Consider the following 15377-nt stretch of genomic DNA (forward strand, 5'->3'; position numbering starts at 1 on the left):
TCCGGGCAGGTGAGGGATGCTGGCCTCAGGAGAAGTGTGAGAGCGGCGGAGTTTGGGGCTGGGAGAGGCCATGGGGGTGACAGAGTTTGGCCCTGCACTACTCTGACCAGATTTCCTGGCTCCAAACTCTGCTCAGCTGGAGGCTTCTGGCCCATTCGGGGAGAGGATTGGGGTAAGGTGGATAGAATTACTCCGCCACCCCCCTAGGAAGTGGGGGGGGGGGCGGTGTGTGTGTGTAAAGCCCCAGGGCTGGGGGAAAAGAGTATGGACAGGGAAGTAGAGGGGAGCGCTGAGAGGCTGGGGTCTGACCCTTGCTAGGCTGGAGGGGTCCTGGAAGAACAAAAAGCCCAGGGAGGGCTGGTAGGAGGAGCTGCCTCTGCCCCTCCCCCTCAGCTGGTCGGGGCCGGTCGTGCACAGCTGGGTGGCTGACCCTCCTCTCCGGGCTGGCTGCCCACTTCCTGATTTGCAGGAGAACTGCAGGAGCTGAAAGGGCCTACAGAGGACTAGTCCAGCCCTCCCGAACCCCCATCATGCCATCTGAGGGCCCCTGTTCCGGGCATGCGAACATGGAGGGAAAGGTGGGGTCAGAGTTGAGCGGAGGGCCCGCCACTCTCCCCTCTGTCCCCCAGGACTCGCCTGCAATGGCCCCACTGCTACCCTCTGCGGTGAAGGTGACTCGACTCTCGAGCTCCATCCATCTGTACTGCCAGCCGGGCCTCCCGGGGTCCCCAGGGCCTCGCCCGCTGCTCCTGCTCCTGCCCTGGCTGGGAGCTCGCCAGGCCGCCCAAGCCAAGTACCTGCAACTCTACCTGGCCTGTGGCTTTGATGTGCTGGCCGTTGAGAGCGCCCTGAGACACTTCCTGTGCCCGCGCCTGGGCCTGGGGCGCGCAGCCCGGGTGCTGGCCTTGCTCCGGGGCCCTGGGGTGCTGGCCAGCCGGCCACTGGTGGTGCACGCCCTCTCTCTGGGGGGCTATACCTTTGCACAGATGCTGCTGCTCATGAGCCGGGACCCTGGGCGCTACAGCACCGTGACCCGGCACCTGTGGGGCCACATCTTCGACAGTCTGGTCGTGGGGAGCCTAGAACGCATGGCACTGGGTGAGTGTGAGTTGGGGGGGGACTCCTGGACTCCAGGTGGACACAGTTCTGCTGACCTAGGGGTCTGGGCTCTACACCCCAAATGTGGCTCTTCAAGGCCTCTGAAGGTCTACCTGGGCCTCCTCCCGGGACCGCGTTTACAACGCAGCAGCTGTTGTCTGGGTCCAGCCTGGGCCGTGTGTGGCCCCCAGCTACTGCTCTGGGGAGGGGCAGGAGGTCAGACTTCATTTACTGAGCACCTAGACACCTAACTTAAATGATGATCCCTGCCATGAGGCCCCCAGTCAGTGCTGGGTCATCAGAAATTCTTTTCTCAGGGAACATGCTGTGGAAAGTCTCCAGAATGTTAAGATTGGGTACAGCAGTGATTCTCAAACTGCAGAACGTGTCAGGCACCTCGGGCCGAGTGTCCATCTAGAGGCGCTGCCTGGCTGCCCTGGGCCTCGGTCCTCACTTTCAGCTCTCCAGGGGATTCTAATACACACCAAAATTTAGGGAGCACTGAGCTCTTTTTTTTTTAAGATTTATTTTTATTTATGCATACAAAAACTGGGGCGTAGGTCAGAGGTGTGGGGGTGGGGTGGGGGTGAGAGGATTGGAGCAGAACAGGCAGATCTCCTGACATACACTGCTGAGGGGCGCAGCGGGCAAGGCAGGAGAGAGGTCTGCTGCGCCATGTGGGTCAGCTCCCTGGCCGGGGATCAAACTCACACTGCAGTGGCCGGCAATAATTTGATAGTCTTGAGACTTAACCCCTGGTACCACCAGGGAGGCCCTGAACTCTTTAACTTTCCTTGGAAGGGCCACACTGAATGCTAATGTACCTCACGTAATGGGAAGTTCTCTGTGACAAGGTCAGCCCCAATTAGATCTAGTTCAAAAGGAAAATCCCTCTGTGAGCCGCTCACACCTTGATGCAGTTACTGTGTATGTCTAAAATCCATTCGATTTCGTTATTGCCATGGCTGGTCGAGCTGCTGTTTTGGTTTTTATAACCAACGTGCAAGGTAAACTATAAAATACGGCCTTCTTGTGGCTCACCCCCCTCCTTTCCTCCCCACCCCTCGGGCTCTGAGCCACCTCCTCCCACCCAGCTGGGTGACTTTCCACTCCTAAGTGCTCACCAAGGCCCCAGACTCCTTGCAACAGCTGCTGATGCAATGAAGCCCAATCAACGGGCCTGCCAGCCCCCTCTTCCCTCCTCATCCCTGAAGATACCACAGGGCTGGAAAATGCCCCAGTGAAGGTGGACCCCAGACCACACGGCCCCATCCAGGGGAGCCTGAGGGTGGGCAAGTACTGGCAGGCACCAGCAGGCGGTGGCACCAGTGAGCTGGGGCAGCCCTCCCTGGAGGCCTCAGGAATGTGCCCATTCACTGCCCACAAACAAAGGCTTTCCCCCTGAGCAATCCCAGCACTTCCTCCCGCCCCGACGGTTTCTACCTCAGTGGGACAGCTGTCCAGCCCACCCTACTACATAAAAAGTGCAGGAGGACCACATGCATGTACCAAGACCCCAGCTCGGGACACCCTGCTGCACGTCAGGAGGGACTGGAGGCTGGCAGGCGGCTGTGCGGGAAGCCCTGGTGCTAACCTACTCTCTGGTACCCACAGGTGTGTCTCAGCTGATGAGACCACAGGCCCTGGGCCCCGTGGTCAGGGCCACCGCCATGCTCTATTTCCATCTGTGCCCGGGCTGCACCGTTCAGCATTATGAGGCTGCGCTGGACGCTTTCTGGCGGCCGCCCGTGAAGCCTCCGACGCTTGTCCTCTACAGCTACGATGACCCCCTCTGTGACACTGCCCGCCTGCAGGAGCTGCTAGCCAGCTGGCAGCAGGCTGGCATGGCCGTGTGGGCGCAGGCCTGGGAGACCTCCCGCCACGCAGCCCACCTGCGCCAGCACCCTCTCGAATACCGCCAGGCCCTCGTCACCTTCCTGGGGAGGCTGGGCCTGGTGCCCCCCTCAGCCCGACTCTGATGAGGCTGTGGGTGCCAGCTCTGCACCAGCCCCGGGGACAGCTGCCCGGAGGACAAGCAACATCAACGGGAGGGCAGAGGCCTTGAGACCTCTCGATTTATTCTGATTATTTAATATACAATGACGTAACTGTGACCCCAAAGTGTGCAGTTAAAGCCTTCCACTGTAGCTGAGAGAAGAGGGCAGGGTTGGTACACCTGGGGGCAGCGGTGTCCGGAATGAATGGCGGCCTCCTTGGCAGAGACGGTGACAAGGGGAGTGGCCTGAGGAACAGGGCCAGGGGCCTAGGGCCAGGGGAAGGGGGCAGAGGCCTCCCTCCGGCCTAGGTCAGGAGCCCAGAGGTGCCACATGGCTGAGGAGGCAGCAGCCCAGGAAGGGGCCGGAGGCGGGGCCAGGAGAGCACCATTTCTGGGGATCGGGGCGGGGTGGGGGGGTAGTGAGGTGCCCTACAGGAGAAGCCAGGAGAGGCCCCAGGGGTGGGAGCCAGCCCGAGCAGGCTGCAGCAAGAAAGACCTGAGGCAGGCACAGGGCCTGAGAGCCTAGGCTGACTGGGCTCAGGGGAACTGAAGAAGGAGCCACCTGGGGGGACCCAGGGCAGCGGGGGGCCCAGGGAGCAGTCCTGACTCGCGGTGGGGGGGCGGGGCGCCCAGGGAGGGCCTCCTTTCTCTGTCTCTGGAAAGGAACTGGGGAACCCGTAGTGCAAATCTTGGACTGCTTAGTTATGGAGGGGAGCTGTGCCCAAAGGGGGACCCTGGGTCGTGCCCCCTCCGCTGCCTCGGCCTCCACCAGTGTCCTCAGTACAGCCGCTTCTCGTAACTGTGGGGACAAGGCGAGAGGGGAACTGAGAGTGGGTGTGTGCACCCCGCTCCCTTCCCGGATCCCCTTGCCCAGGACCCGGGGCCGATGCAGGAGACAGTGAGCTGCCAGAGCCCTCGCCCTTGGCCATGGGTGCAGGAGGGGCGTGGAAGCAGGTCTGTGTCCCTGCCCTCCTTAGGCCAAGGCTTCTGGAAGACCCATGCCAGGCCCAGGGACAGCCAGGCTCCTTTTGGCCACCGCTGCAGCTGCTACAGTGTCATCAGCACTCGGGGTGAAGAAACTCAGGAAGGCATGGCCCAGCCTCAGAGCAAACTCAGGTCAAGAAGCTGAACCCGCACAGCTGTGTCTCCACTACACCCCTGCACGCCCAGCGGCCTAGGCCCCTGGAGGCCACTCGGTCCAGCCCCAAACAGGGCAGCCTCTGCACCCGGAGGGGATCTTTGTGTCTGCTGGAAGGGCCATGGCTGGCAGTCCCCGCCACGGTGCTGATCTCAGGGTCCAAGTCCCACGACTGAACCCCCATTCCCCTGGCCCCTCCCCAGCCCGGGTCCCGCCCAGAGTGCCCCTGCTCTACTCTATGCTTGGCCCCGGGCAGCGCGGTTACTTACACGGCAGAAAGGTATAGCTACAGGAGATGGGGCGGAAAGAGACACAGGTTAGACGCCCGCCTAGGCCTGGGGAGCCGGGCCTCTCCACCGGGGGGCCGCATGCCTGCAACTACTGCTGCCAACGAGCTCTGCCCCCACCCACGGTCACCCAGCGCCGGCCCTGGCATCTGTCTCTCTGCCCTTCTCCCACCAGAGGGCCTGTGCCCTCAGCCGCCACCTGCCTGCCTGGTGTCGCCACCAGCAAGAGCCCAGCATCGCCAGCGCTACCACCAGCCACCAAGCTTCTGAGCAAACCAGCGGCCGCACCTCCCGTGCCCTGCTCGGGGGAGATGCCCGAGGGGAGGGGAGGGCCAGGGAGAGGAGGGGAGGGGCCTGCCTGCACGGGAGGCTAACTGCCAGGGTTGAGGGGCAGGCTGGGCACCGCAGGGCAGGGTGAAGGGGTCTCCCTGCTGCAGCACCCATCCTTGGTGCAGTGGTCCCTGAAACCTCAGCCTGGCCTCGGAATCATGGCCGCCCCTGCCTGACCCAGTGCCAGCCGGCCAGGACGCCACCGCACTTACGAGTGAAGGCCGTGGACACCACCCTCGATCTGAGCCGACATGGTCCGCTTCTCAAACTTGAGCTCCCCTGAGTACATCATGGACCTGCAGGCAGGTAGGCGGAGTGGTCAGGGGCCGCAAAGGCACAGAGGGGAGAGAGAAAGGAAGCAGGAGGGAGCCAGGGCCACAGGTGTGCCCACCTGAGGCCACAGCACTCACCGCAGGACAGACAGGCTCCGGGCACCGATGTCCTGGCAGCCATGCTGGATGCCCGCTATGAGGTAGGGCACGAACTTCTGAATGGAGCCTTTGTCCTGGATGGAGCCCGAGACACCCTGTGCAACCTTCACCTTATCACCCTCGCTGCGTGGAAAGCCGGCACACTGAGCCAAGCCGAGCCACCCTCAGCTCGGGGGTCTCCCACCCTACTTGTCCAGGACACTGGCAGAGGGGATCCCACCCAGCAGGACCCTCAGAGCAGCCACCCACTGGGCTACAGCATAAAAAATGCACCGATTCCAGGTATGATGGCCCAGGTCTGCCACTTGTGGGCTGTGCCTCAGTGTCCAGAATCTAATCGGAGACTGAGCACCAGTGGGTAAAGTCAGTGGCGTGCGTGGAGCCTGTAGGGTTGAGGACAGACGTTCCCGGAAGGCACCTGAAGTATCGCTTCTGGCTGCTGCTGCTCTTCTCCATCGCATCCAGTGAGCCCATACCCCGGTACTTCTTGAGCCTCACCCCGTCCGAGAAGAAATACTCGCCAGGGGCCTCCGTGGTGGCGGCCAGCAGGGAGCCCATCATCACTGCGGGGGTTGAGCGCGTCAGCGCCTCTGGCCCCGAGCCCACCTGAGCCCAGCTCCCAGCCCCACCGGCCAGTCCAGCGACCCACCTACGCCCCCCCTCACCTGTGGAGGCTCCGAGGGCCAGAGCCTTGACCACGTGCCCCACCGTCTGGATGCCGCCATCCGCTATGACCGGCACCCCAAAGCGCCGGGCATACTCGGCCACCTTGTACACAGCAGTACCCTGGGGCCGACCACAGGCCATCACTGGGAGAGCGTGCAGAGAGAGGTGTCAGCAGCAAAAGAGGGGGGCAGGCCCCTCTCTCCTGTCCTGCCTCCCCTCAGGAAAGTGGACAAGGCAGGGTGAGGTTTCTGGGGCACAAGACAGGTGGCTCCCCACCCTCCCACGCAGCACACTACTATGGGGGGTTTGTGAGGGGGCTCACAGAGGACACCGCCAGGCTGTTGTGCTCAGCTGGTGGTGTACCCCAGCCTTATTTCTCCCCTGCACAAGTCCCTCCTCATGGATTTCTGTTGCAAAGCCTGTTTCTAGGCGTGCACAGCCACCTCTGGGTATTGATTTTGCCTTTCTTTAAGATTAATCACCCGAAGTCCTTATGTGTGAGGTTTTAACCCAAGGAACCCAAGGAACCAGCACTTATCCACAGAAGGATGCAAGGCTGGACAAAGCAGAGAAGCGGCCTCTTCTTGCATTTCTTTTATTCCTACTGAACCCCAAGGTGTAGAACAGCACCTAACACACAGTTGGCGCTCACTTACTATTAAGTGACCAAAAAGGACTTTAAGCATTTTTAATGAAATATAAAATAAGAATAAAAATATAATTTAACGACTAAGAGCCACACCTCACCACAGAGTCAGTTAAGTATAAAAAGCCCTGGAGACCATCCAAGGGGGCATATGGAAGGAGAAGACCATGTGTCCCTTGGTATTCCTGAGAAACCACCATCACGAGGAGGGGCCAAACACACCCCCTTAGGCCCTGCCAGGACCCTCAAGTAAGGCTCTAGCCTCAGGGGCACCCCCTCAACCACACGTTCACTTCACGTTAGGAACCCACCTCAAAAGAAACGGGGTTTCCTGACCAAATGGAACCCCCGCCCCCAACCAACTATCACGAGGTGGTGAGGGTGTACAGCCCTATCCAGGAACATACTGTCCCCACATCTTAAGTGTTTGCCTTGTCACAAAGCCACCCCACATCCTCAGCTGGTGCCACAAGCATCTCTGAGAAGTAGTAACACCAACTCAGGGCCCCCCGACCAGAATCTGGGAGCCCACTGGCACACACCCCAAACTCATGGCATCATCATCTTACACCCACCTCCCCCATCTCAGAGGCCAGAGTCTGAGCCTGGGTCGCTCCTGAACCTACCACCTGGGGATAAGGGAGGGGCTTGGCAGGGCGAACGCTCAGTGTGCATTTGGGGAACCAGAGTGAGCCCCAGAGGATGCTGAGGGCCAATGGGGTTGTGAGAGGGAACCACTTATCTTCCTCCTGAACCCACCTTCCTGGGTGATGCAGATAGAGCCACAGCCCATGCCCACACGCAGCCCATCCACACCGGCGTCAATGAGGTTCTTGGCCTGAGCTGCTGTCACCACTGTGGGGGAGAACAGTGTGAGGAAGGGCAGCCCCACCCTGCCCACGGCTTTCTGGGACCCAATCTAGCCTCCACACACCCCCCCCAACCCCGTCACAACCAAAGCCCACTCATTCAGCCCTTTGCCCTCCCATGCCAGGGGCAGTGTGGTGCTTACGGAGAGCATGCCAGGGTTGCAGTCAGTGCAAGAACTGGGGGTGAGAGGAGATCCCACACTCACCATTCCCCCCAATCACCTGGAGGTGGGGGTACTTCTGCTTGATGTAGTGCACCATGGCGATCTGATACACAGAGTTCCCCTGGGACGAGTCCTGTGGGAGCGGGAGGGGCGCTTAGCCTTGAGGGTCCTCATCGGGAGAAGAATTTTCAAGTGGACAAGCTCTTGAAACCATATTAAAAATGACACGAGGAACATTTGGAGTTTTTTTTTTTTCTGGGAAGACATGTGATACTTGACAGCTGACACTGATGGTTCTCAGCTGAATCTCCAAGGGGCCTGCTTTTCCCAAAAGGTTAAGCCTGCAGATTGTGCAGTCTTGGAGGAAACAGCCTCTCTCACAACTGCTGCTGAGACCGGTCCTCACCAACTCACTAACCAAACGAAGTGACTTGACCTCTTCAGCCTGTTTCTTCATTGGGCACCGGGCGTGGTAATAGTACCTCAAGGGCAGCTGGGCAGGTTAATGCACCAAGATCTTATCAGGGTCTTGGAACAGGGCCTGGCCCGTGGGAGTTGTGCTCAAGTGGGCCCTACGTCAGGGGGGCGCAGTCTGAGCGGTCCTGATTCTGACTCCAGGCTTGTAGCTGAACCTGGGTCAAACGCCTCTATCTACCAGATCACCCTGCTCCCGGGCAGAGCTGTACCAGCACTATGACATCGGCGCCCGCCTGGGTGAGCAGATCCAGGCGATATTTGTCATCCTCACGGGTGCCCACAGCCGCCCCACACAGTAGCTGCTTGTGGGAATCCTTGGAGGCCAGAGGGTAGTCCCGGTTCTTTTTCAGGTCGGTGCGGGCAATGATGGCCACTAGCTCATCATGATCGTTGACAATGGGCAGCTTTCCTGACAAGGAAGGCAGAAGTGAAATGAAGGCAGGGCCCTGGGGGAAAGTTGGGGGCGGCGGACAGTGAGGGTGAAAATGGACCACAAAGGAGATTTCACTGAAGTACCCAAACAAGCCACTAGGTGACAGCACCCACCAGGAAGTGCTCCTAGGGATCTGGACCTCTTCCCAAGAAACAGGAAGCAAAGAAACCTCGAAGCCACGCAGATTCCTGGAGCTCTTCCTGCTCTGTGGCCTGGCCAGATCGGGGTGGGAAGCCCCTGTGAGCTGGCAGCCTTTCACCTGCTGGGCCACAGGCCACAGTGGTAGAAAACTCCTAGCCAGGACACAAATGTGAGTCTGCCCTGCAGGGAGAAACATGTGCCATGCTCAAGGCAGCCCCAGAGAACAATCCGGTGTGGGCAGGGGAAGTATTTCCCAGTGTCTCCCACGGGGACTTAACGAGCATTGTCAACAGGTCCAACGTCAAATAAATTTAGCTACAGCACTTCTCAGCATCTTTAAATAAGCCAAAGTACAATTCCTTACACAACATGGGGGACACAGAAAGGGGTGTTTTTCAGACTTATGAAATCACACAGCTCTTGCTTTGTGATGAGCATTTCACAGGACTAGTTTTTTGGGGGGTGGCAAAGATGCTCTCTTAGGGACAGGTTTTCCTAAGCCAAGAGAAGGACCTTGGCAATCATGTTCCAGCCTGGGGTGATTCAAAGGCTCTGTCTGGTTGCTAGGGCAACATGCAAAGCTGTGAAAGAAGAGGGGGTGGGGGGGGCAGAGGTTAGGAAAGCGGGTTGCAGGGCCTTGAGCTTCCCGCCTACTCCTTGGTACCTTTCTTGCTGCGCTGTAAGATCTCATTTGCCTCTTTCAGTGTCACACCTGCTGGGGCCACCACCAGCTCATTCCGCAGCGTCATCACCTGTGGGGCCGGGAACAGTTGCCTGCAGGTTGGCAGGTGAGAAAAGGAGCCAGGCCTCCCTCTGGTCCCTGGTGATCGGCACCAGCCTGGCCCCAGGGCGCAGGGTCCTCTCTCTGCCCCAGCCACTTTCCCTGCTCAGCAGGTACCTCACTGAGGAGGGTCGTGTGGTCCTTCTCGGCTAGGAAGTCGATGTCCCGGGAGGTGACAATGCCCACCAGTTTGCTGCCCATGGTCCCCGTCTCGGTGATGGGGATGCCAGAGAAGCCGTGCCGAATCTTGGCCTCCAGCACGTCCCCCACCGTGTGTGAGGGGCTCAGCACCACAGGGTCTGTGATGAAGCCCTGTTCAAACTTCTGTGGGCACAGACCAGGGGAGGAAAAGGCTGGAAGAAAGCCCAGGCACGGGCAGGAGGCTGCTCTGGCTAGACAGCAGACCAGACCCCACAGCAATCAGCCAGGAAACAGAGCAGCTTGCACTGCAGGCCGGGAAGTTGGGAGGGTCGGTCAGGTGAGGTGGAGGCCACAGAGTAGCCTCTGCTGTCCAGGGACTGGGCTGTACTTGCCTTGACTTTCCGCACCTCGTTGGCCTGGAACTCTGGGGTGCAGTTGTGGTGAATGAAACCAATACCGCCCATCAGCTGGAGTGAAAGGGAAGTGTGGTCAAAGCCAAGGGTGAACCCGCCTCACCCCTCACCCTCCTTCACTCCAGAGACCCTACTTATGACTCCAATTCCTCCTGACACCCAGTCCCTCGGCCCAGCCCACCTTATTTACTTTGCTCTACCCCGGGGTTCCCATCCAGGTGCCTGACTCACAGCCATGGCAATGGCCATGTCAGCCTCTGTCACAGTGTCCATGGGGGAGGAGATAAGTGGCGTCTTCAGCGTGATCTTCCGAGTCAGGGCTGAAGTCAGGTCCTGAGGATGGAGGCATAGTCTATGAGAAGAGTTTTATCATTCACTCAACAAAGGTTTGCCAAGCTTCTACATGCACAGCCTGGCACCAGGATACAGCAGTGAATAAGGCAAGCAAGGTCTCTGCTATTTCTCCCAGGGTTCACACTTTACTATGAGAGAAAGATGAGCAAGGGGTCTTCCTTTGCTCAGCTTCCTTCTCAGCTCAGCGAAAGAAGTCACTTGGATGGGGCCTCCCTGGTGGTGCACGGGGGTTAAAGCGCAGCACTATGAAGCTGGATGAGTTCGATCGCCGGTCAGGAGCTGACCCACATGGCACGGCAGACCTCTCCTGTCCCACCTGCTGCTTCCCTCAGCAGTGTATTTCAGTTAGTCTGCCTGTTCTTCTCCCCACACTGGTGAATTCTCTCAACCCCCTGCACCTCTGGCCTATACCCCAGTTCTTGTATGCATAAATATTTTTTTTAAAAAAAGAATAGACACTTGGCAGAGATTCTGTACTTGGTCACTCGGGGGCCTCTAGGCCTACTACACACTCTGACAAAAGGTCTGGAGTCTCTCACTGGGACAGACTGGACTCATCACAAACTTGCCAAAAGTTCCAGATAAAATGTTTCAGCTTTCCCCTGCAGATAAGGCAGGCAGGAGAAATATCATGGGGAGCCACCATACCCTCATAAGCTGTATATGGTTTATGAATAAAGAGTACAAAACTAATAAATAATACACAACACAGAACAAGTACCAAAAGGAGTCCACATTGGGGAAGAAGGCATCATAAAGCTACTTACATTAGAAAAAGCACATGCCCTGTGTTCAGGAGAACACCCCTATACAAATGCAAAACACAGAAAGAGGCTTCGAAACCCTCTGACCAGGAGGCAATTAAGTTCTAATGCCAAAGCAGTTCTAGATGAAAAAGCACAAATCATCTTTCATTTAAAAATAAAAGGAGATGAAAAGAAATTAAAAATAAAATAAAGGGAGATGACAAGTGTGAAATATAGGCACATGAGATTATTTCAGTGGGATGGAGACGCCAAAGAAAACTAACAGGGCAAAGTAAGCATGAGAGAGGTTGAGGGGGTCGTGAGGCCGCCTGTGGGGTGGCCTGAGGGAACTCAGTGTGGGAAGGACTCCAGCCACAGGAGCCCAGTGCAGACCTGCCTCTGATTCCAGTCTTGCCTGAGGTATATTTAAGAAAAAAAGGGGCCAGTAAAGTAGGGGACAGGGAGGGAGGCCTGAGCTGTGGGGTGACAGGCAGGCAGGGGCCAGGTCGGGCGGCTTTGAGGGCCATGAAGATGAGTTTAATTCAATTCTGAGGTGAGAAGCTACTGGAGGGTCTCAGACAGAGAAGACACACCATGGGACTGATATTTCAAAAGGGGGTTTGGGCTCCAATGTGACGAACGGACTCTAGGAGGACAATACCTGAGAAAGGGAGACCCCCACGGAGGGCGGAGGTGGTAAGTGGGAGCAGGGAAGAGTGAGAGGAGTCCTCTGCATTGGAGAAAGTAGGTGACTAAGGGTGTGGAGCTCAAGGGAGGGGTCGGGACAGCAGAATGTGCATTTGGAAGGCAAATGACTGTGAAGGCAAGTGACCCCTCTGAGACTCTAGGATGCCCGCTGCCAAAACACTCAGGCACAGACTAGGGTTTCTAATTTTTGGAACTATATACAGGCCCCTGAAGTCCATGCACAGGGCCTTGGCCCCACAGTCTACAGAAGTCCCCTTTACATCGCAGAAGAGTCACAGCTGTCCCAACCATAGGCCCTTCTTCCTTCCTCTCCTCCAAGCAGAGTGTGCAAGGCCTGGCACCATGCCAGGGCGCTGGGCAAACCTTGTTAAACTGAACAGCAGAATCAAGACAGCTTCCTACTTGTCACAGTGCAACATCCAGAAGAGCCCAAATTATTCAAAAAAATCTGTTCAGGCCAGCACTGCTACACACAGATTAGCATGACTGAAGCCCATGCACAGGGCCTTGGCCCCACAGTCTAGAAGTCCCCTTTTCTTTCCCTTTTTATCACAGAAGAACCACGGTCGTCCCGCCCAGCAGGCTCTTCTTCCATCTTCTCTTTGTAGCAGAGCATGCAAGGCCTGGCACCATGCCAGGGTGCTGGGCAAACTTTATAAAACTGAACAGCAGAATCAAGACAGCTTCCTACTTGTTGTCTTAAGGGAATATCCAGAAGAGCCCAAATTATTCAAAAAAATCTGTTTGGGCCAGCACTGCTACACACAGACTAGCATGAGGCCCCAAGGTATGAAGACGCAGGCTTACTGGGCTCTCTGGCCTTTCCTGAGAATCGGGCCAGAAAAAAGGTCAATGACAACAACAACAGAAATTTTTTTTTTCAGTGGTTATGGATTCATCATAGGAAAATCTAAATTTCCTCTGCTTTGACTTACACTCATCAGCTCTTCCACCCTGGCTTCTATGAGGCTACCACAAAGTAATGGTCTGATGGAGCATCACAGCCCCTGAAGAAAGTGAGGCCTGGTTTTTCCAGCTCTTTGTCCAAAATCGACTCCTTCAAATCCTTCTGCCACCTTCTGTGCATCACGGACCCATGACATGTCTGCTCATCTCAAAGTTTCCATAATTCTACTGGCTTCTATCATGTCCTTGCTCAGCATTTCAGATAAAATCTAACCTATCCAGTTTGTGGTAATAAGAGCCACACCCTACCCCCTGCTGGGCCCCTCTGAACCTCACTGTAGACTGTCAGTGAAAGCACCCTCTGGCCCTACGGGGGCCCACCATTCAGGAGATCTCTGCACCCCACAGCCCTGAGGCACAACCTGTTGCCCCGTGCCAGATTCTCTGGCTGCAATAAAGGCTATGTCCATCCACCACCTTCCCCAGAAGTCTCTCCACACCCTGCCCTTCAGTAAGATGTGTCTTCCACACACATGGCCCCTCTCCCCTGGGACAGTGGAAAAGGTACTCACCACCTCATCAGCTATGAAGTCTATGAAGCCTGGGAGAATCAGGAAGTCGCTGTGAAGAAAGAAGGAAAGGTGTTCTGAACCACCCTCTGCCCCCCCAGTGTCTTGCATCTCCAGTCTGGTGAACTAGAGCCAAAGGCAACAGCAAGTCAGTGGTATGCCACCAGGGCAGCGCCCCAAATGCCCACTGTCTTCAGGGCTACAAGGGATCTGGGACCTTCCCAAACACCACAGACAAGCAGATACAGTACCCACCCTTGACAACTTCTCAGGCCTGGTTGGGGAGACAGTTAACACAGAGTGATCTGAGAGGAATTTGGCAGAGTTCTGAGTACGTGAGCCCCACACAGCACACCACAGGACCGTGAGCGCATAGCCCAGGGCTGGGGCTGCTGAGTCATAGTGCTCTGAACAACAGAGGGACCCCAGGGGGCTGAGCACAGGCAAGTTCTGACAGAGCAGGCAGGCACTCAATAAACTTCATCTGGTTGGACTGGAGCAACTAACAGGGATGGGATAAGGGCGGCAGGCCTTACAGGGAAGACCAAAGGGGGGGGCAGTCAAAGGGTAGCAGCTCCTAACATTAGGGTGGATCATGGTCAAGGCAGGCCCAGAGGGGAGTGCAGACCTGCCTCATGATGGCAAGGTGCAGGCACTTCCACTTTCCAGGCTCCATCTGCCTGAAACCACAGGACCTTGACAGACACGGCCAAAAGCAAATGTCCCACACTTGAAGACTACTCTCCACTGGGGTAAGCCAAGCAGCAGGCACCCCAGGACAGAAAGGAAAAACTACAGAGTGGAGAAAAGGGGTAGGGTCTTGAAGTGGCCGAGGCCTAGAGAAAACTAGATTTCTCTGAGGAGTTTCCCTGGGTGACTCCAGTGAAAAATACATCAAAGAAATCCATACGCTCTCCCCACTCAGCAAAAACCATCAAAGAAATAGATTCTTAACTGCCTTCTGTACAGTGAAGAGCCCCCTGAGGTCAAAGAAATGCTAGTGTCTGGGCCCAGTGACATTCTTAAGTATCATATACACCCCTCAACTAGTCCACACCCCAGTTATGAACAGGCCTAGGAGACACGCTCAGACTGGGTATATGGGAGTCCAGAAAAACTGCCTGCCAAGCAGAAGAACTTACAGGAAAGGGCAGGGGTTGGCAAGAGACAAGCCAGGGGTGCTCTTGGCTGGCCAGGGTCCCCCATTCTGCCCCAGTCCCAGATTCTGATTCTCCTTCCTGGCATGGACACCATCCTGCAGCCAGGACGCAGGGCTAGTGCCAGGCCAGCAATCGACAGGACTACTGGCCCAGGGCCCATGGAAAAGCAAACTAAGCCAGAGGCAAGCGAGTAGGTCTGTCATCCTCCACAATCCCATGTGGGGTGGGCTTCTCAGAGTGTGGGAGTCACAAAATATCATGCCCAGGGGGGCACCAGTGCTAACCTGGAGCACAAGTGGAAGGAGGGTTAACAGGATGGTGGGGAAACAGCCATCCAGCCGCCCAGCTGGGTTTCTCCTGGGGCAGGTGCCTTAACTAACCTCCCGGGTCCCCATGTTCTCCCGGTGAGACCGGGAAGGAGGGGGTGTCCAGGGGAAAGTCTCCCCATAAGTCCCACAGCTCGCCTCCCACATGCCCCAAGGCCTCTCCATGAGGTCAAGATGCCCTCAAGAAGAGGAAAGAGGCAGGCTGTACCCGGATCTGGCAAGAAATCGGGCGGGCATGGCACCGAGGGCCGCTTTGTCGCTATGCCACGTCCGTCCGCTGTCCGCGGCCGGCGGCCGCCTTCCTTCCCATACCCAGCCCTTCCCCACCCCCCCAGCCCAAGTCCCTCGAATCGGGTCGGGGACTGCGGGCGTCACCGAGGGGGGAGCGGTGCACGTGCAGGGTCGGGGCCGTTAATCGCCGCGCGCTGGTGCACGCACCCAGCTGGGGCCAGGCTCCCCGCGCTTACTTGTAGGTGAGGCCGTCCGCGTTGGCGAAGAGCTGCTGCGCGGTGAGCCCATCCTCTGGCACGTAGCCGGTGCCGCCGCTGATCAGGTAGTCCGCCATGCTGCTGGGAGACACCGCGACCCGACATAAAC

General features: G+C 57.4%; 2 protein-coding genes across 4 annotated transcripts in view; one reads left to right on the forward strand and one right to left on the reverse strand.

Annotated features, from left to right (window-relative positions):
- The first annotated feature begins 471 nt into the window (after window positions 1-471).
- Window positions 472-3099, forward strand: LOC105853244. The gene is made up of 2 exons (XM_012720982.1): window positions 472-1098; window positions 2713-3099. Exons 1-2 carry the CDS (start codon window positions 531-533, stop codon window positions 3075-3077), a joined length of 933 nt encoding a protein of 310 aa, XP_012576436.1. The 5' UTR covers window positions 472-530; the 3' UTR covers window positions 3078-3099.
- Window positions 3100-3139: 40 nt separating this feature from the next.
- The window catches only part of IMPDH1 (IMP (inosine 5'-monophosphate) dehydrogenase 1), a 16436-nt gene continuing 4198 nt past the window's right edge, over window positions 3140-15377 (reverse strand). Inside the window, exons 1-14 of one of the 3 annotated variants that reach the window (XM_004677006.2) lie at window positions 15248-15371; window positions 13298-13346; window positions 10243-10344; window positions 9991-10065; window positions 9575-9781; window positions 9341-9428; window positions 8312-8511; window positions 7668-7758; window positions 7352-7447; window positions 5946-6089; window positions 5699-5843; window positions 5260-5403; window positions 5062-5145; window positions 3140-3893 (exon numbers count right to left, since the gene is read on the reverse strand). In XM_004677006.2, coding sequence (XP_004677063.1) covers window positions 3872-3893; window positions 5062-5145; window positions 5260-5403; window positions 5699-5843; window positions 5946-6089; window positions 7352-7447; window positions 7668-7758; window positions 8312-8511; window positions 9341-9428; window positions 9575-9781; window positions 9991-10065; window positions 10243-10344; window positions 13298-13346; window positions 15248-15345 — 1545 coding nt within the window. In that variant the 5' untranslated portion in view covers window positions 15346-15371 and the 3' untranslated portion in view covers window positions 3140-3871. The other 2 variants (XM_012720980.1, XM_012720981.1) reach the window with 2 other exon arrangements.

This window comes from Condylura cristata, unplaced genomic scaffold (assembly GCF_000260355.1).
Source record: "Condylura cristata isolate star-nosed mole 26May11 unplaced genomic scaffold, ConCri1.0 scaffold00005, whole genome shotgun sequence".
Lineage (NCBI taxonomy): Eukaryota > Metazoa > Chordata > Mammalia > Eulipotyphla > Talpidae > Condylura > Condylura cristata.

Coding starts and splice junctions, on each gene's coding strand:
- LOC105853244 (XM_012720982.1), top strand. CDS start 531: ATGCCATCTGAGGGCCCCTGTTCCGGGCATGCGAACATGGAGGGAAAG. Junction 1,099..2,712: donor CCTAGAACGCATGGCACTGG/GTGAGTGTGAGT, acceptor TGGTACCCACAG/GTGTGTCTCAGCTGATGAGA.